General features: G+C 41.6%; 3 protein-coding genes and 4 non-coding genes across 12 annotated transcripts; 1 reads left to right on the top strand and 6 right to left on the bottom strand.

The window, feature by feature from the left end:
• Positions 1–58: 58 nt before the first annotated feature.
• On the bottom strand, positions 59–8,250 carry SURF2 (surfeit 2). 2 transcript variants are annotated; one of them, XM_007475226.3, is made up of 6 exons: positions 8,082–8,250; positions 6,408–6,562; positions 4,880–4,983; positions 3,675–3,851; positions 3,073–3,233; positions 59–180 (listed from the first exon to the last, which is right to left on the bottom strand). In XM_007475226.3, the coding sequence occupies exons 1-6, from the start codon at positions 8,169–8,171 to the stop codon at positions 106–108; spliced, it is 762 nt and encodes a 253-aa protein (XP_007475288.1). In that variant the 5' UTR covers positions 8,172–8,250; the 3' UTR covers positions 59–105. The 2 variants fall into 2 exon arrangements, with proteins under 2 accessions (XP_007475288.1, XP_007475289.1); XM_007475227.3 differs by having other exon boundaries at positions 59–177; positions 8,082–8,247.
• A 34-nt stretch (positions 8,251–8,284) lies between these two features.
• Positions 8,285–13,600, top strand: LOC100018300 (surfeit locus protein 1). 4 transcript variants are annotated; one of them, XM_007475228.3, is made up of 9 exons: positions 8,285–8,421; positions 8,770–8,833; positions 9,981–10,111; positions 10,203–10,285; positions 11,204–11,395; positions 12,112–12,184; positions 12,453–12,615; positions 13,243–13,324; positions 13,405–13,600. In XM_007475228.3, the coding sequence occupies exons 1-9, from the start codon at positions 8,347–8,349 to the stop codon at positions 13,463–13,465; spliced, it is 924 nt and encodes a 307-aa protein (XP_007475290.1). In that variant the 5' UTR covers positions 8,285–8,346; the 3' UTR covers positions 13,466–13,600. The 4 variants fall into 4 exon arrangements, with proteins under 4 accessions (XP_007475290.1, XP_007475292.1, XP_016289336.2 ...); XM_016433850.2 differs by having other exon boundaries at positions 8,333–8,595; XM_056812652.1 differs by lacking the exon at positions 9,981–10,111 and having other exon boundaries at positions 8,375–8,421; positions 10,180–10,285.
• A 687-nt stretch (positions 13,601–14,287) lies between these two features.
• On the bottom strand, positions 14,288–18,724 carry RPL7A (ribosomal protein L7a). 2 transcript variants are annotated; one of them, XM_001371520.4, is made up of 8 exons: positions 18,605–18,724; positions 16,855–16,975; positions 16,356–16,505; positions 15,875–16,015; positions 15,556–15,635; positions 15,080–15,210; positions 14,651–14,720; positions 14,288–14,439 (listed from the first exon to the last, which is right to left on the bottom strand). In XM_001371520.4, exons 1-8 carry the CDS (start codon positions 18,605–18,607, stop codon positions 14,335–14,337), a joined length of 801 nt encoding a protein of 266 aa, XP_001371557.2. In that variant the 5' UTR covers positions 18,608–18,724; the 3' UTR covers positions 14,288–14,334. The 2 variants fall into 2 exon arrangements, with proteins under 2 accessions (XP_001371557.2, XP_007475284.1); XM_007475222.3 differs by having other exon boundaries at positions 18,423–18,610.
• On the bottom strand, positions 15,275–15,352 carry LOC130456708 (small nucleolar RNA SNORD36). The gene has a single exon (XR_008915754.1). It is a non-coding gene; the product is annotated as a small nucleolar RNA SNORD36 (small nucleolar RNA).
• On the bottom strand, positions 15,748–15,825 carry LOC130456709 (small nucleolar RNA SNORD36). The gene has a single exon (XR_008915755.1). It is a non-coding gene; the product is annotated as a small nucleolar RNA SNORD36 (small nucleolar RNA).
• Positions 16,087–16,159, bottom strand: LOC130456713 (small nucleolar RNA SNORD24). The gene has a single exon (XR_008915758.1). It is a non-coding gene; the product is annotated as a small nucleolar RNA SNORD24 (small nucleolar RNA).
• On the bottom strand, positions 16,565–16,640 carry LOC130456711 (small nucleolar RNA SNORD24). The gene has a single exon (XR_008915757.1). It is a non-coding gene; the product is annotated as a small nucleolar RNA SNORD24 (small nucleolar RNA).
• Positions 18,725–18,731: the final 7 nt, after the last annotated feature.

The following is an 18,731-nucleotide window of genomic DNA, read 5'->3' as shown; positions in this document are numbered from 1 at the left end:
TGGTCAGAAAGAGGATGTGGACCAAAAGCTCCCCTCCCTTTTCCATTAGCCTTCAAGATTGTACTACTTAATTCATCAACTTTATTATTTCAACTATACAAAAATTTATTTTGTTTCAGATTCTCTTTTGAAGCGTTTCGGTTTTCGGTGATGATTCTTGAACTTCACTGAAGCAGACTGCTGTGATAGAAATACAAATAATCAAAAATCAATGCCACCTTTGAAATTATTTTCTATTCATAAGACAAAAGGAAGATAATTTGATCCAGGGGCCAAAATTTCCCCTTAATTAGGTCATGGAGTATCTCTCCCCCCCTTTCTATAGATGAGAAAACTTAGGAAGGCCCAGAATTTAATGTTACCCCGTCCCCACCTATGGCCTTCCTCGACTCCTATGATAGTTGTGTCTCACCCCCAAATTACCTTACATTTAGTTGATTTTCTTGGCAAAGATATTGGAATAGTTTTCCATTTCCTTCTCTAGCACATCCCCATCTTATAGATAAGGAGCAAAACAGAAGTGACATGACTCAACCAGGGCCACATAGCTAGGAAGTTTCTAGGGCCAGATTTGAACCCTGATTTTCCTGGTTCCAGGGCCAGTGCTCTGTCCTGCATTAATTAGCTGCCCCAGTTAAGCCTGACACTACAGGTATGTAACACTGGTGTTGCTCCATGAGCTACAAATAGCTAAAATAGCAGAACTAAGATCTAAAATCATGTCCTTACTCTAAATCTGTGCTAGTTAGAATGCCTATCCATGAATCCTTTCTAGCTGCTGGATTGGATTTGAGCCCTTGTAACATTCTAAAAGGCAACATTTTATTTACAAAAAGCTTTTGCTAAAGCAATCCCATTCCATTCCATCCCATCTTCTTCAAGTAGACTGCCCCCTCTGTCATCCTGCCTCTTTCTCTTTATATCCTATTTGCTGGATGCATCCCTACTGCCTAGGAATATATCTATCTCTCCCCTATCTCAAAAATCCCAAACTTCTCTTTCCTCCATTTCATAGCTAAATCCCTGTACTTCCTTTCCTCTCAAGTTGAATTCTTGACCTCATCATCCCACTAAAACTGCTTTCTCCAAAGTTACCAAGGATCTCTTAGAACTGCCAAATCTAAGATGCCCTTTTCTTAATCCTCATCTTTCTTGACCTTCTTAAAGAGTGAAGTGTTTCCCAGTACTACTGTCCTGTCCTCCCAATCATGTGAAGGTTTCTTATCAGTCTCCTTTGTCTTCAGGCAGGTTATGTCTGCTAATTACCATGGGTGTCAAAAATTTTGTCCTGGAGGGCAGATGGGTTGCTCAGTGGATTGAGAGCCAGGTCCAGAGATGGGGGGTCCTGGGTTAAAATCTAGCCTCGGATACTTCCAAGTTGTGTGACCCTGGGCAAGTCACTTGACCCCCATGGCTAAAAAAAAAAAAAAAGATTTCCCCCCCCTGGTCCTATTCTCTCTACTCTCACTTGTTAATCTCAGTTCTGGTGAATATAATTACACTCACCATTATCAAATCTCATCTAGTTCTACCCTCTCTGCTGATTTTAGGTCTCACATCTCTAAATTCCTAACATACACTTTGAACTGAATATTCTTTAGACCTCTTAAACTCGATATACTTATAACTGAACTACTCTTCTCACTTCCAAACTTCCCAATTACTTTAAAGTGTTACCTTCCCTCTAAGAAGTGTCTGAGGCAACATTTGAACCCCAGGATCTCCTGTCTCTAGGCTTCTGTTACTTAAAATAAACAAACAACTCTTACCTTCCATCTTAGAATCAATACTGTGTATTGGTTCCAAGGCAGAAGAGTGGTAAGGGCTAGATAATGGGGGTTAAGTGATTTGCCCAGGGTCATACAGCTGGGAAGTGTCTGAGGTCACATTTGAACCCAGGACCTCCTATCTTCAGGCCTGACTCTTAATCCACTAAGCCATCCAGTTACTTTCTCTGTTACTTTTGAAAACATCACTATCTTTCCAAGTTCCCCAGGCTGAACCTAGGTTATCCTCCTGCATATTCAATCATGTGCAAAGACTGGCCAATTTTAAATATACTTCCTTCTCTGCTTTGATCCACTACTACCCAAATGCAGGCCTTTATCTCTAACTACTGCAATAGCCTTTGGTTGGTTTCCCTGCTTCATCACTTTCCACTCCACTCTAATCCAATCCATCCTCCATTTTAGCCATCACAAGGTTTTCCTAAAACAAAGGTCTGATGTCACTCCTCTTATACTCAATAAACTCCAGTAGCTCATCAGCTTCTGATCAAGTATGAAATCCCATAAGGCCTTACTACTACACCACCTGCCCTTTCCTGCCTTGTACCTTGGCACTGCCCCTTACCTACTAAACTCTGCAATCTAGTGATGATAGCTTCTTTGCTCTTCTTAGAATAAGACATTAATTTCCCACCTGTGGGTACTTTCACTGCCTTGTCCTCTAGGCATGGAATACTCTGCCCTCTGGCTTCCTTCAAGTTTCAGTTAAGATTCTACATTCTTCAGAAAGTCTCCCAAACTCTTTAATTCCAATACCTTTCCTCTTTGGATTATTTCCTATCTATCCTCTATATAGCTTGCTTACATGCTAGCTTCTCCATTAGACTGAGCTTGAGAAGGAATTGTCTTTTGCCTTTCTATCTTCAGCAGTTAGCACATAGTAGGCACTTAATAAATGTTCACTGACAAAAGTAGTAGTTCAGGGAAAGAGCACTGGATTTTGAGTCAGAGGACTTTGATTTGATTCTTCACTTTGCCAGTTATTGGCTGCATGAGTGACTTAGATTTTTACGACCATAATATAAGGGGATTGAGCTAGCTGACCTCCTTTCTACTCTAAATCTGTGATTCTAAGATTTTTTTCCCCACTCTAGTAGTTGAAGATTGGTCCTGCCTAGTTAAGGGACTAACGTATCACCACACAGCTCATTTGTGGCAAAGGTAAACCACTGATTAATTACTCAACTTCAGGTGCAATGGTCTATACACTAAGCTTCACTGCCATCCATTAAGACCAAAACTGCTAATGTACTGATAGTAGTCGCTGTGATAGGCACACTCTCACCTTTGTCCTCTTATTACATATTGGCCTGTCCACCTCCATCTTCTCTCCTCTGCCCACAATACCATTCTCTCTGGAAGGCTGTGTATTGTCTTCATTGTCTGTCAAGTAGCTCCCTTCGACATCTCCATTTTTACCTGGGTTCTTTTCAGAGAACAGCTCGGCTGTAACAATGAAACTCCAATTATATCTCGGGTCAAGACTATTTTAATAAATTTATTTGAACCTTGGAGTGTTAAGAGCTTCCCCACTGGGCTACCAGCAGGATTTCGGCCCTAAGTATCAACCTGCCATACCCTCTAGTGTTTTCACTAAGTATTGCACAAAAGATTTGTGGGGATGGAGGGGTGGAATAGCAATATATTTTTTTAAACCTTGATAGTGGCAAAATAAAAAAACAAAACAAAACCAAAGTGAAGTAAATTACTTCCAAACTGACATCACTATGGGAAGGCTGGGGGGTGGCCAAGAATTGGGATAATCAGGTAAACATCAAAATCTAAAAGCCAACCTCTCAGAACCCTCAATCCTCAGAACAAGTGACACAATGGGCCTAGTTTAGACATATTAAATGTTAGAGTAAAAGAACACTTTGTCCTGCTCACGTGGGTATAAGTCAGTCATGCTGTCATCACTCTGGTCTTCTTCATCACTGGATTCAGGTTGCCAGAAATCCTTTTTTCGGGGCTGCTGGTCACTATCAATCAAGTCTTCCCGTTTCCTTCTCTTTTGCAGTAAGCAGGCTGGAATATACTCCACACCCTGCTTCTGACATTCTTCATCTGAGGAAAACAGGCCAGCTGAATGTTAGATTACCTCAAAAAGAGATTTCTAGCCCCCTGAACTAAAACTGGGCCCAGAAATAAGATCAGTAAACTCAATCTAGTTCTTATGGAGGAACAGGGGAAGGACAGTTTGTTGCTACTTTTGACCCTCACCTCTCACCTACTGCTGAGTTTGGTCACATGTGATGGCCAAGTAGGGGTTGCAGGTGGAGATAAAGCAAGTAATGGAGGAGCACATGTGAGAAAATGCAGGGCTAGCACTAAGAAAACTCAATTCTACTCCACAAACATTAAGTGGCTACTATGTACAAGGCATTGACATGTAAACCTTAAACCTAAGCTACATGGCACTTGGAAGTATTGTGTGTTTGGGGGGGAAGGAAAGGGGGGATCAGATTGGCTCCTGGAAGCAATGATAGTCAGCCAAGAAGACTGAAGGCCTGTCTGTCCAGCAAAGAGAACAGTATCCTACCCTATCTACTAGGATTCTGTGTAGGTTAGCTCCTGATAACTTTGGACCTAGAAATAAAGCCAGCAGGGGAGCAACTAGGGGCTTTGGGGATGGATGCCAGATAGTCCAATACAGTCTCCAATCAAAGCCAGGGATAATAAAGAAATGCTTAACAAGTGCCAAGCAGGAACCACAAGCCATCTGGACTTTGATAACTTATTAGAAAGGCATCTAAGCCCAGAAGAGTGAATAAGCTTGTCCACATCAAAAGGAAGTAATACAGAGCAGGAGAAAAATGAGCCTTAGAAATGGAATTAAGAGACCATGCTTCTAGCTTTTAGACTCACTAACATCATGACTTTGGGCATATCTGGTTGTGAGGGTCTGTTCCGAGGAAATTAGAGATTTGACATGTTTTCCTAAGTCTCTTCCAGCTGTTAATGTTTTAAGGTCTTGCCCTCTAAGGGTCCCAGCCCCACATAAGTAGCTGTGGAAGTGAGTTAGCTACATGTCTTTACAAAAATCAAAACGTGAAGCATCATACCCTTCACTAGCTCCAACTCCAGCTACTTACATTTGTGCAGTGCCTTTTGGTAGCGCTGGCCCTGGACATGACGTAGGACATGATCTGGAAGTCTGTTGATGTGCCGAAGGGTGAGTTTGCAGAATAGCTGGTGTCTAAAAAGTAGAAGGACTAGAACTTGGATTACATGTTAATTTTAAAATTATAGTACTACAGATTTAGAGCTGGATGTGACCTTACAAGTCATCTAATCTAACTCCTTCACTTTACATACAAGAAATCAGAGAGAGAACTTGCTTAAAAATTAAATTAGTACTGGCCACAAATACTTCCCAGTTATGTGACCCTAGGCAAGTCATTAATCTCCACTGTCTAGCCTTTATCACTTTTCTGCCTTAGAACCAATACACAGTATTGATTCTATTTTTTTAACCCTTACTTTTTGCCTTAGAATCAATACTATGTATTAGTTCCAAGTCAGAAGAGTGGTAAGGGTGAGGCAATGGGGGTTAAGTGACTTGCCCAGGGTCACACAGATGGGAAGTGTCTGAGGCCAAATTTGAACCTAGGACCTCCCGTCTCTAGGCCTGACTCTCAATCCACTGAGCCACTCAGCTGCCCCCCACAGTATTGATTCTAGAATGGAAGGTAAAGATTTAAACAAATAGTCAAATGAGTAAGCAATGGAGCCAGTATTTAAACCCAGATCTTTTGACTTCAAATCTTATGCTTTTTGCACTATACCACACAATCTATTTGTGCCAACTAGTGTGTTTCTTCAGCAAGGAAAAGAGTCTTCTTCCCTTTCTGATTCCTTTGTCTCTTTTAGTTAAGGGGAAACTGAAGAAAAGCATGGCTCTCCCAATATCTGTATGCTATAGTCAGCCAAACACGTCTCCCTCCTGATCCTTGAACAGGCCCTCAGCTCAGTGTGTGCCGTGGTGGTAGAATGAGCTTTCTTCACTCAAATTCCAAGGACCCTAGAAAATTATTTTTTGGCTTACACCACACTTGGAAATCCCACTGTGCAGTTTGAGCTAACAAGGAGGGTTGCTACCCAGGGATCCTAAACCCTGAGGAGTCATAGATCAATATATACAAGACACTTGCCTGGATATTTCCTAGTAGAACAAACTGGGATCAAAATCATAGCATAGTAGAAAAAACACTAGATTTGGGGTCAAAAGACATAGAATTGGTACTGTCACAGAATCTGTGTAACCCTGAGTCAGTCAATTAACCACATAGTCTGTTTCCTTGTTTATAAAATGATCGGGTAGCTGGGTAGATTGGACTAAATGATCTCTAAAGTCCTTCCTACGAGCTCTAAATAGTATCTCCTAATTCTCTACTTTGAGCATCACTGTGTGCCACTTCTAGAGCTTGTCCATGAAAAACAAGGATTAGTTCACTATAGACCTTGAGTTATTTTGCAACTGTCCCTGAACCTGTACAGGCTATTGTAATATTCATCAGAACATTCCCTTGCCCAAACTTAGCTATTCTCCAGGAATTTTCTTTCTTTTGTTCTCATGAATCTCAATTGCAGCTGTTAGGGGGACTTCCATTGGGGACATACGGATTCTTGGTGCTGGGTACAATGTGTGGCTCAAACTCTTCATAGTCAAAGGTCTGGGTGGTGCGCATCAGCCGCTGATACTTCTTACCACTGGTGTAGGCCTGGAGGGGTGCGAGTCGGCTGGGCAATTCATGGCCTGTCAGCCTACACCTTACCTAAAAAGTAAGGAAAGAAGAAAGAATAAATGTGCATGTGATTGCCAGTCTCAGGAGCCTACCCCACTGTGGGAGTAGTTAGTCAGAAAGACCAACTTCCTTTTAGGACCTCTCTCTAAAGGAAAGATATGTCCAACTCTTCCTGACCTCATTTGGGGTTTTCTTGGCAAAGATCCTGGATTGATTTGCCATTTCCTTCTCATTCTCCGGCTCATTTTGCAGATGAGGAACTAAGGTAAACAAAGTTAAGAGTCCTGCCCAGGGTGACATGCATGACTAGTCTCAAGGCCAGATCTGAACTCAGAAAGATGAGACTTTCTGATTCCAGGCCTAGCACTCTATCCACTGTGTAATAGCTGCCCAGCTATCCAGAAGACATAATTTCTATGGCATTAAGTTTTGCAAACCATTTTTTTCACAACAACATGTCAGGAAGGCAGTATAAACATTACCCCTGGTTTGCTGGTAAAGAAACCATGGTCCAAAGATGTAAAAGGATCACTATACTCATTTGAATCCTAGCTCTGCTACATATTATATGTGGGATTGTGGGCAAGTCACTTAACTTTTCTGGGCCTCTCATCATCTATAAAATGAAGGGGGTAAATGAAATTACTTCTCAGATCCCTTCCAGATGTAAATTGATAATCCTATGATTTATAGCTATAGAGTAAGCCAGAAGCAGATCCCCAAAGAATAAAGTGAAGAAAGGGGGGGGGGGATGAAAGAGAAAGAACGGGATTTAGTATGGGGGTCCTTATTGTTTTTGTTTTTGTCATGGACCAGCCTATGGACTCCTACACAGAAAATTCATAAAATTACAAAGCAAGAAATGTCATCTTGAAATACAATTAATTAATAGGAGATTTAAAAAAGCAAACAAACAAGTATATGTACTCTAGTTAAGAACCTCTGATCTAATGGAACAAGTTCTAGGAAAAGTTAACAACGATAGCTAGGATTTATACGGTGTTTTGAGAACCTTTTTACAAATATTTATCAAATTTTACTCTCTGCATCAATTCTTTGAGATGGTTAGGCCCAGAACTGTTGGTTCCATCACTGAGAACGTCTTGTCTTAGGCATTCCCCTCTGGAACTCAATTTCAGCGAAATGAAGAAAAGCAAATAAGGAAGATGGAAGTGAATCAGGAGAAACCTCAGGAGCTACCAACTGCAATCGCTTCATTTTACTAACGGGGAAACTAAAGTCCAGAGACGTTTGGTAACTTATCCAAGGTCACACAGGAGGTGGTGGAAGGATTCAAACTCAAGTCCTGGGACTCGAAGTTGAGTTCCCTTTTAGAGAGCGCTGCGCGGACTCCTAAGAAAAGATCCCTCAAACCTCTCTGCCCCTCCCCCACAAATCGGGAGGGAGGGGCCCCAGCTCTCAGAATCCGCTTTGGCTCTGCTGGGATGTAAAAATTACTCAAGTTTCACATTCCCCTCCTGGGGCTCAGTTTCCCCCTTTCCTATAGCCGGACTACAGCCCCCCAGGTTCCGGCCCCTCCCTAACTGACCTTGGTTCCACCAGGGCACAACTGCAGCGCGGGATGCCCCCGGAGAAAATCTTGTACATCTGGAGGAACCTGAGCGTCAGCACTGCCCATGGCTTCGGGGGCGGGGGGAAAGAGGGGAAGGAGTCTCAGTTCCTAGGCTTCCAGGACATACCACGTGGAAACCCGGAAGAAGGTGGGGCTAGTGCTCGGCGTCCTGTTGCTTCATCCGGAAGTGTTCCCCTTATCCCTTCATGCCCTGACCTCGGAAGTGGTTATAGGGGCCGTAATGGCTGCCGCAGTGATGTTCATTCGAGTGGCTGGTGTGAAGAGGCTTCTTCAGCGGCGCGTCCCCGAGGCCCCGGTGAGGGCGGGACCGAGGCCGAGTTCGAGCTGGGGAGGACAAGGAGCAGAACTAAAAGAAAGGGGAGAGGAGGAGTCCTGCACGCTTTGGGAGAGGGAGGGCGGGAACTCGTACCGGAGTAGTGTCAGGGGCATCCAGGGTGGCCGTGGAAAATTATGTGCATTATGGATAAAGGTGAAAGAAAGACTCCCCGCATATTGACCCCAGTCTGATATTTAGTATGCACCCGTGCTTCCTCTGAATTTCACTTCTAGAGTCTGTTCTTTGACGTTGTTGTCGTGGATTTTGTTCTGGATCTGCGAATGAAGCTGATCTTTCTATGCCCCCTTTTGTCCCCTTTCCCCGCAGGACCTGATTAGCCCTTTCCGAAGTGGCTTCTTTGGTGCTTCTCCCCTGGGCCGATGGCTCCCAGGTGAGGAGGGAATTTGGTGCAGGGGAAAGAGTTTTCTCTTGGTAACCAGGAAAGCTGAGTTTCACCTCCGACTTGCCTTTATTAGTAATGCTGCCTTGGAGCTGTCACTTCCTCTTTTTGGAATTCAGTTTACTCATCTTTAAGATGAGTAACAGTTGGACCTTGGGAGAGAGCTGAAGTTCCCTCCTGCACCAAAATATTTTGACTCGACTCGGTTTTGCTCCTTTTTCTTCTGTTGATCTTCAGTTTCGTACAACATGTATACTTATAAATTGCTGGTCCAATACAGGGCATTGTGCTAGGGAAGCTGGGAATGCTTCTATTAGTCTAAGAAGATATTAGTGTTATCGTTGGTTTTGGCCTTGAAACCAGGTTTGCAATTAATTGTTTAAAAAAAAAATCATACTTTTGAATTTATACTGGGCCCTACTCCCTGAGAACCTAAAGGTAATTTTACATCCCCTGTCAATAATAATAATAGTTAGCAGTATACTTAGCATTTATTCTCTAGGTCTCAGCTGTACAGGTCATTCAAGCTTAAGTGGCCTAAGCCACTGAATAAAGGCTCAAATAGAAATGATCTCTGCAGGTCACATTATGAATATGGAAAACTACAAAATAACATTATTTTATCTTTTGCTTTTTTTCTAAATATTACCCATTTAAATTTTAATTTGTTTCTGGCTGCATGGACATCCACATGTAAGAGTTTGACACATCTGGGTCTTTGAGACCATATATATTGAGCAGTGCATATCAGTGTTAGAAGAGGAACTTTTCTCCTTGGGGAGCTCCTTCCATGAATGAAACCTCAGCTCTAGCTTTTATATACTTCCACAAGGGAGAGAATTTCCATCTCTTATGGATGGAATTAGTGAGCTATGGAAAAGTTATATTCTGTATCTTTAGTTCTTTCTAATTAGTGATGAGTCGAGATTAGACCTCTGGCTTCCTTATGTTCAGTTTTCTTCTATTTTGCTCCTTCAGAAGTATTAGTTGAGTTATAGCTTATTTCCTAAATATTACAGACTCCCAAGTTGGAAAGAAGTTGAAGGTAGAGGTGGTGGGAAAAGTTATAGGCTACACTCCAAAACTAGGGAATATAACATGACAGAAATTTAATTTGGTATAATGTTGATTTTTTTAGAATCTGTATGGAATTCAAGCAGATGTAGCATCTCTACAGCAGCAACCACTGCTAAGTCAGAGGAAGATGTGTTTTATAAGTGGTTCCTACTCCTTATTCCTGTGACTGCCTTTGGTCTGGGAACATGGCAGGTAATGACCACTATAGCTTTCTTTAAAGTATTGAAGTTCTTGACTCCACTGCTTTTTGGCTCATACAGGTGTACATGGATTACTCATGTAGGTCCAGCGTAGAAAATGGAAACTGAAGATGATTGCAGATCTGGAATCAAGAATTAAAGCTGAGCCTATTCCTCTGCCTGCAGAGTGAGTAGTCACCATTTCCTCTTACTCTTGGTTCCTGGTTGGGCCTGCCCAGTGACTTCTGTTCTTGAAGGACTGTGGCTTGGTGCTGAACCACAGAATTTCAGAACAAGAAGGTTACCTAGCCTCACACCCATTTTACAATTGAAAAATATCAGCCCCAGAGGGATAAAGTAATTTGGCCAAAGTCACACAAGCAAATTAATAGCACAGCCTTTTCAAGCCCCATCATTAGTTAGTTCTTCTGTGCTTCACTGCGTTTACTGAGGTTATTCGATGGCTTAATTTTAATGAGTCACTTTTCTGTTAGAGGACCATTATCCCTTTTCCTTTCCTGAGCTTGTAAGAGGCTCAAGAACAGGGGTCCCCAAACTTTTTACACAGGGGGCCAGTTCACTGTCCCTTAGACCTTTGGAGGGCCGGACTATAAAAAGAAAAGAAAACTGAATAAATCTGTATACTGCTGCCTGGGATAGCAGAGGCTGCAACGCTGGCTGTGATGGGCCTGTCACACCTTGCACCTTGCACAGGCCCATCACCACCACCACTATACCTGGGCAGCAGTATACACAGTAAGGAATCCCCTCCCCCAGTTCCTTGCTCACCATGCTGACTTCTTCCATTGTGCAGCCACATAATCCTTTGTGAGGCGCCTCATTCTTGTTCAGATACACTCAGAACAAGGTGCTACACAAAGAATTGTCGCTGGAATGGAATCCTGTACTCCTCTTAATGACCACCAATGAAAGAGGTGCCCTTTCTGGAAGTGCGGTGGGGGTCAGATAAATGGCCTCAGGGGGCTGCATGTGGCCCATAATTTGGGGACCCCTTCATATAAGGGGGAATGATGGCTAAAGCAATTCCTTGGAGGGCAGTTTTGCTGAGCCCCTCTTTATAAGCATTTTATTGCTTTCCCTGCAGACTGATGGAGCTGAAGGACTTGGAGTATAGGCCTGTGAAGGTCAGGGGGCATTTTGACCACTCAAAGGAACTTTACATCTTGCCCCGAACTATGGTGGACCCTGCTCGAGAATCCTGGGATTCAGGCCAATTATCCTCCACAGTGGAAAGTGGTGCCAATGTTGTCACTCCTTTCCATTGTACTGATTTGGGGTGAGTTAAGCCAATTGGGTACTGGCTCAAATTACAGATGCACTTATAATTTTCCCAGCCTGATAATATTAACTCTTGCATGAGCCTCCCATTTTTGGATCCTGTGATATATAACCAGAAAGTTTATACTGATTCTAACCCTGGTATGCTCTAGCACCATTATTCTGCTCTAGGCCTGAATGCAATTTTCAAATGATCCTGACATGTAGTCTACTACTTCTAATTCCAGTCATTACTAATGAAGAACAGTTAATAATTTCCAAAAATTATTTTCTTGAGGCTGGTTTATCTATAAACTGTACTATATGGTAGAGATTCTTGGCTCACTTCTTGTTAGGGAAGAAAATCAGAGTTAAAAAGAACTAGAGATAATTTTATACAAACACCTGTTTGGAGGTACAAAGTGAAGGGAATTGCCCAAGTTAGAAAGTAATGACTGTAATCCAGGTATTCTCCAGTTAAAGCAATCATCCTTAGATCATTTGAGATAATAGGAGACAGCTGCTCAGTACTAGTAACCCGATTGGGAAAAGTAGGTGGCATATGGCAAATGGGACATGTAAGTGTAGCTAAAACTTATTTTGTTTTGGGGGGGAAAAAGCATTATCAGATGGGAAGGACCTGACCTTCTGGATCTCATCATAATATAAAACAGGATTCCAATGGAGCAGAGATTTAGCTATTCACAGTATTTCTTTTCCTCTTGCAAAACTCAGGATTACAATCCTAGTGAATAGAGGATTTGTTCCCAGGAAAAGATTAAATCCAGACACTCGGCAAAAAGGCCAGGTAAGGAATATTAGTCTGTACTACTTACCTGTATTTGAACAAGGTTGAGAAAGAACATCCTTAATGAATGATATAGACCTCATTGTATAGATGTGGAAAAAGAGGAAGTAGGGTTTAAAGCCTTAAATGTAAATTTATATATATAATTCAATCTCTACTTTCATTTTAGCTATTTGAAGTTGTCCTTTGAAGGACTTGAAAGATAAAAAAATTCTGGTTTTTAAAAAAGTAAAAACACATGTGAATGATAGCATTTTTTTTTTAATAGATTGAAGATGAAATTGACCTCATTGGGATGGTGAGATTGACAGAAACTCGAAAGCCCTTTGTCCCTGAAAACAAGCCAGAGAAGAACCGTTGGCATTACCGTGATCTGGAGGCAATGGCAAAAGTTGCAGGCGCTGAGCCCATATTCATTGATGCCAACTTCAGTATGTTGTGAATTGCTGGTAGTTTTTGGTTTTCATTCTACGATTCACTTTTCCTCTTTAGACTTAACTTTCAGTGCCTTCTGGTAGGGAGTTCGATATCACTAACAGATTACAATTCTCATGGATGGCAATTTGTGATTGAGGGTTGAATGTTTCACTTTCCCAAATAACTGACAGGGAGCCTGGGAGAAAAATCTCCATAACCAGTTGCTTTTAGTGAACAATTTGCTTGTCCTTGGATTCACTTTTACCTTTCCATAATTTTCTAACTTGGAACTGATAGGCAGAAGATCTAAGGTCCCTTTCAACACTTAAAGAGTAAACCTGCAGGGGGCAGCTGGGTTGCTCAGTGGCTTGAGAGCCAGGCCTAGAGATAGGAGGTCCTGGGTTCAATTTTGGCCTCTCCCAGCAGTGTGAACCTGGGCAAGTCACTTGACCCCCATTGCCTAGCCCTTACCACTCTTCTGCCTTGGAACCAATACACAGTATTGACTCCAAGACGGAAGGTAAGGGTTTAAAAAAAAAATACTGCTTGAATCACTAAATTGTTTTTTTCTTCTTACACTTTGGTGGGAAAAATAACATGGTTATAAAGTACATAAACTTTTTGATTATTCTTATCCACAGAGAGCACAATCCCAGGAGGACCCATTGGTGGCCAAACCCAAGTAACTTTGAGGAATGAACATATGCAGTACATCATTACTTGGTATATTGCCAGATCATTTACAAAATTTAAATGTTGTTCTCTGTAATTTCCAAGGATTAATTATTTACTTTCCCCCTCAGGTATGGATTATCTGCAGCAACATCATACATGTGGTTTAAGAAATTTGTTCGACTACCCTAGGAGACAGCAGTAAAGGGAAAATGTGGCAAATAACCACAGGACAAAGTGTTGAGAATACTGTGGCCTATTTTTTAATAAGATCTGTCAGTTTTTAACTATTAAAAATCAAGGCTCCATATCTAATGGAAATTACAATTGTTACCTCAGCTGCCCTTTTATTTTTTTTTAATATCTACAACGTTCTCAGATATCCCTCACCTCTTTCCTACTCCCATCCATTCTTCACATAGCTGATGATTTTTCTTAAGGGCAGGTATGAAAGCAACTCATTCTCACCACTTTCAATGGCTGATTACTAAATAAGATCTTCAGTCTAACTCTTCCTCTTCCCAGTATGTTATCACTATTGCCTCTTCAAAGTTCTGGTCCATGGCCTATTAGGGCTTCCACACAGAATGCTTTATCTTGCCCACCTAATCCACTTCTCTCTCCAGACCCAATTCATGTACAATCTTTAGAACTGGTTCTCCATTAGACTAAGTTCAGAATCCCAGGGAATTGGGGGGGGGGAGAGGCATGGCATTTTGCATCAATAATTAACACAACTTAATTTAGAATTGCTAATTGAGGGGGCAGCTTTGTGTCTCAATAGATTGGTTGATAGAAAGCAAGAGTGTAAAAAATGCTAGTTGACACCAACAAATTGTGTTCCCTATTTGCTAGGGCTCTCCCTAAATTACTGTTAAATTTTCTATGTACATACATGTCTTCTCTTATCAGAACATTCCTTGAACGCCAGGTACTACACTTTTATCCAGTGTTTAAGACTAGTAATTATATAGTAGCTTCAATTCTAGTATTTTATAATCACTCCCACTTCCATTTTGTTTAAATTTTTTATTTTTATGTAGGGAAAAATCAAACATAATTTAACCCAATTTAGTTGCAAGTTCCTTAGCTTTTGCCTTTTCCAGCTTGGCAATACGAGCCACTGATTTTGGACCCAGAACATTGCCACCCCAGTGGCGACGGATCTGAAAAGACAGAGAAAAAAATAGTTAGCATTTATCTACATTATGTAACACATTCCCAGCCCTTTGAAAGAATTTCCAAGTCCATCACTTTCCCTATTTATAATCAAAGATGAGCACTGTATATTAAGGAATATTGCAAGCCATTTAATTAAATTAGTTTGGTGGTAGAAAATCAGATCTATATTCAACCTCTAACTGAATTAGTTCTTACCTCATCATATCTGTCATTGTAATTAGTTTTGATGGCCTCTACCAGCTTAGCCAGGGCTCCCTTATCTTCCCTGTAGAAAATGATCAGAAGAAAAAGTTAATACTACCAAACCCTTTCACTTATCTTCTCTTGTCTACCACTTTTCGACATAGAACCTTTTGTCTCAGGGTCTAATATTACTACATGTCTTGTCAGGTGAAGAAATTCTGTACACATCATTGTCAAAAGGTTCAGAATAGGGCACCCTGGGAAAATTCCTGAGTAACTTCTCAAAAGTAAAATACATGGCTAAGCTATATTGCAATCACATTTATAAATAGTCCATTACAACTCCTCTTTTAGGGTAGAGCAAATAAATTTAAGCTCCCTTTCCTCAAATCCTTTGGAATTTAAATATAGTTGCACTAAAGAGTAACAAAATATACTCACGGGTTAACTTGTGTGAAGGCAATGCTTGTGCAAGTCTTTCTGTGAACCAATCGACCCAGTCTGGCTTTACCTTTGATAATACAGTAAGGAACTCCCATTTTTCGGCACAAGGCAGGTAGGAAAACCACAAGCTGGAAGATATAGATAGTTAAGTCTAGCATACTTATCATGCAAAGAAAAACATTGTCTTTGGCCTTTGCTCAGGGTTAAAAAGCTCGTGTATTTATTCTTCATGCTATTAATTCAGGTGAAGAAATTCACACATCATTGCAAAAGCCAAGAGCTCACTGCTATAGGATCTTAATCCCTTAAAAACATCTCAGGGAGTTAAACAACTTGTGTGTCATATTAATGTGATTCATGACACTAAAAAAAAAAATAGCATATTTCATTCTCAGTCCTGATATAAGAACACTACATCCCTACCCCTTTTGCAATTTCCCTACATAAAAGAATGTATGAAATTGAGAACTTACCTCAATGGGGTCCACATCATGTGCAATCACTACCAACTGTGCTTTCTTGTTTTCTACCAGGGTAGTAACAGTGTTAACACCTAAAAAACCCCAACAACAAAAACAATGTTTACATGGACTATTCAGTACTGCTATGTTACTTTCTAGTTCTTACCTACTTTGGTCGAATAACCAGTAAACTGGATCTTCAGCTATGCCTCAGGGTTAAAAAGCTCGTGTATTTGTTCTACACAAGTTATTTCAGGTGAAGAAATTCATACATCATTGCAATAGCTTGTCCAAATTCAAACAACCAGTTTTAGACCAGAAACTAATTTACCTGCTCTGAGGACAGGTGGTCTCTTAGTGGGAGCATCCCCCTTGCCTGCAGCTTTTTGTTCAGCCCGAGCCAGCAACCTTTGCTTCTTTTCTTGCTTTGTCTCAGGTCTGTACTTGTGAGCCAGTTTAAGCAGCTGAGTAGCTGGAAGGGACAAGTTTGCTGGTTAAGTTTTGTTTTAAAATAAAAATTACCGGAATGTTTTCTTAAATCTGTGCATCAGCGATCTCGGTGGTACATATGTAATCATTGCAACTCAGATAGCAAATATCGTAATCATCATCTGCACATATTCTCCATTTATGCCAGAAATTAATGGGTACTTAGGATGAGCATAAAACTCATTAACCCCAAGAACTTCACAGCTATATAAAACCATGCCTTCCCATGAGTAAAACTCAAGTTTTAGGCACAAAGTGTGTTACAAATGTTAAAAATATTTAAAATTGATTTAAGACCTAGTCTGGGATTTCCCTTTACCTACCTGTCTGACGGTCCAAAGCCTGGGTAAACTGGTTGATTGCTGGTGGCACTTTCAATCGTTTATAAAGGATAGACCTTTGACGCTGCAGTCTAATGTATCGAGGCCATTTGACAAAACGGGTGAGGTCCCTTTTGGGCTGGATATCCTGACCTAATGAGGGAAATTTCATTAAGCTTGCAATTCTAACCCAGATTGTCTTAAACCAGAAGTGCATCAGTGATCTTGGTGGTTATGAAATTCATCACCATCATTCAAGATAGCAAATATTCTTTTCCATCATTTGCACAATGGTTAACTCTTGGTGGATCCCAAAATTAGCATCCACTCCTGTCCCCCTGCCTTGTAAACAAAGCAAATTCCCAGGCTATGTTCTTCTTTTAACTCCCAATATTTATAGGTCATTCAAATGAATTTGGTCACCCAGTTAATTAATGCTTTAGCACATTTTATATACAACTTTCCAGTCCACCCACATTCCCAACTGCCACCATTTACTCACCAATGCCAAAATTCTTGGGCCGCTTTTCAAACAAAGGATTGACCACTTTCTTGGCCTCCTGCTTTTTTACAACGGCAGGGGCCGGGGCCACCTTCTTCCCCTTGGCCTTCTTCCCTTTGGGCTTTAAAAAAAGTAAAGTCTGCTAGTAACCATCTACTTTCAGATGTACCCCTTTCCCACATAGCCTTGACTCTAGTCAGAAGATAAAGAGTTAAATGTAATTTACTTCTCTAGTTAAAAATAAAAAACCTACCTACGCCTAATTTCTTCATTTGTAAAAGAAAGTTGGAAGAGATGGCTTTGGAGATCTCTTCTAACTCTAGGTCCAGGATCTTATTTTCTCCCTTTTGGCCATTACGGATGCGGAACAAATTTGAGCTCAGGCATGCGTGGGATTAAATACCTAATACTAATAAAAAGATAAACTGCCCCTGATGTACCAGACTGGGGATGGGTGGGAGTTAGGGTGAGAATCTGTATTATGACACATTTTGTAGAATCAAGGTTTTAATCTCTAGATGCTGAAGGTTTTTTTCCTTTGCAAAGTTTCAAGCAATTTGCTGACACCTCTACCAGGAAATAAATGAACAAATATTGTGGTTCATCCAAAGCTTGGTGCTTAATAAATCAATTTGAGTTGGCTATACCACTGTGAAGATAAACTGAATAAAGCATTTACAGGGCTGGTATTATAGATCAGGAACTGGGCTAAGAGCTTTACAAATATCTCATTTGATCCTCAATCACCCTTCAAGGCTCTTGCTATCTACCCTCTCCGGATTTTCTTTTTTTTATAACAGCCGAGGAATGAGGAGGTAGCTAAGTAGGTTCAGTGGACAGAGAACCAGGCCTCAAGACCCAGATCCTGGGTTCAAATTTGACCTCAGACACTTATTTGTGTAACCCTGGGCAAGTCACTTAACCCTAATTGACTGACCCTAACAACCACTCTTCTGCTTTGGAACCGACATTTTAGATTCCAAGAAACAGTCGAGGAGCGAGGCAAGTCGGTTAAATAAGTAGCTTGTGCAGTCACACGAGGCCGAATTTGAACTCGGATTTTCCTGATCAGATTCCAGGCCAAGGGCTACCCAGATACTTCTAGTTTGCCACTAGCTAAACACAAAACAGGCAACTGAAATTACACTTTCTAGATGTGAGTTTCTCCAGACATAAAACAGGAGACTATTGCGGGAGGTGGGGGGAGCAGCTGGGTAGCTCAGTGAATTGAGAGCCAGGCTAAGAGACGGGAGGTCCTAGGTTCAAATCCGAATTGGTTCTAAGGCGGAAGGGTTAAAAAAAAAACGCAAAAGGAGACTATCATAATCTTCTAGCTGATAGTCCACGTCCTAAGGTCCCTCCTAGTATTAATTTACTCAGCCAAGCTTGCCCAAGGAGGCGGCTGAAGCTCTAAATCCTGGCAACTGTGGCCCAGGTACGAATCTGTCATGCAACGCAACCAGTCCTTCGATCCCAAGGCTGCGAAAGACCCCCCAGCCTCCTGGCATAGAGAGAGTTAACCTCTTTTGCCACGGGGTCCCGGCTCAGGCGCCGCGGCCTTCCCTTACCCCGCAAACCACTCGCCTTCCACCACCGCCGCGTCTTTCCCTCATCCCGCAACCCTAGATGCTGTGGAGGAATCTCCTGAAGCCTTCTAAGGCAGAGGCTACCCAACTAGGCTTAGCAAAGGTAGTCGATGGACACGGATAGAGAGATACCAGGGATCCCGCGAAAAAGCAGAAACACTCACCATCTTGGCAGGCAGAACGAGAAAGGAAGAGAAGAGATTTGTGGGTAATATGTATTACAGCTAGGCTCTCGCGAGGTCCTGCGCATGCGCGGGATTTGCTACTCCCACCTCCCCCCTTCCTTGGAAT

This window comes from Monodelphis domestica, chromosome 1 (genome assembly GCF_027887165.1).
Source record: "Monodelphis domestica isolate mMonDom1 chromosome 1, mMonDom1.pri, whole genome shotgun sequence".
Taxonomy (NCBI): Eukaryota; Metazoa; Chordata; class Mammalia; order Didelphimorphia; family Didelphidae; genus Monodelphis; species Monodelphis domestica.
This window is presented reverse-complemented; position numbering and strand designations above follow the sequence as displayed.

Bases quoted from the DNA above. Each gene is read 5' to 3' on its own strand.
- SURF2 (XM_007475226.3), bottom strand. From the start codon at position 8,171: ATGGGCAGTGCTGACGCTCAGGTTCCTCCAGATGTACAAGATTTTCTC. The intron at 3,852-4,879 runs GTAAGTAGCTGG...TGTTTTCCTCAG, and splicing joins CCAAAAGGCACTGCACAAAT to ATGAAGAATGTCAGAAGCAG. The intron at 181-3,072 runs GTGAGAGTGTGC...TTTCTATCACAG, and splicing joins TATGTAATAAGAGGACAAAG to CAGTCTGCTTCAGTGAAGTT.
- LOC100018300 (XM_016433850.2), top strand. From the start codon at position 8,347: ATGGCTGCCGCAGTGATGTTCATTCGAGTGGCTGGTGTGAAGAGGCTT. The intron at 8,596-8,769 runs GTGAAAGAAAGA...CTTTCCCCGCAG, and splicing joins TATGTGCATTATGGATAAAG to GACCTGATTAGCCCTTTCCG. The intron at 10,112-10,202 runs GTAATGACCACT...TTACTCATGTAG, and splicing joins TTGGTCTGGGAACATGGCAG to GTCCAGCGTAGAAAATGGAA.
- RPL7A (XM_007475222.3), bottom strand. From the start codon at position 18,467: ATGAGGGAAAGACGCGGCGGTGGTGGAAGGCGAGTGGTTTGCGGG. The intron at 16,016-16,355 runs GTAGGTAAAGGG...TGTCCCTTCCAG, and splicing joins GGCTTTGGACCGTCAGACAG to CTACTCAGCTGCTTAAACTG. The intron at 15,211-15,555 runs GTAAGTTCTCAA...TATATCTTCCAG, and splicing joins ATGATGTGGACCCCATTGAG to CTTGTGGTTTTCCTACCTGC.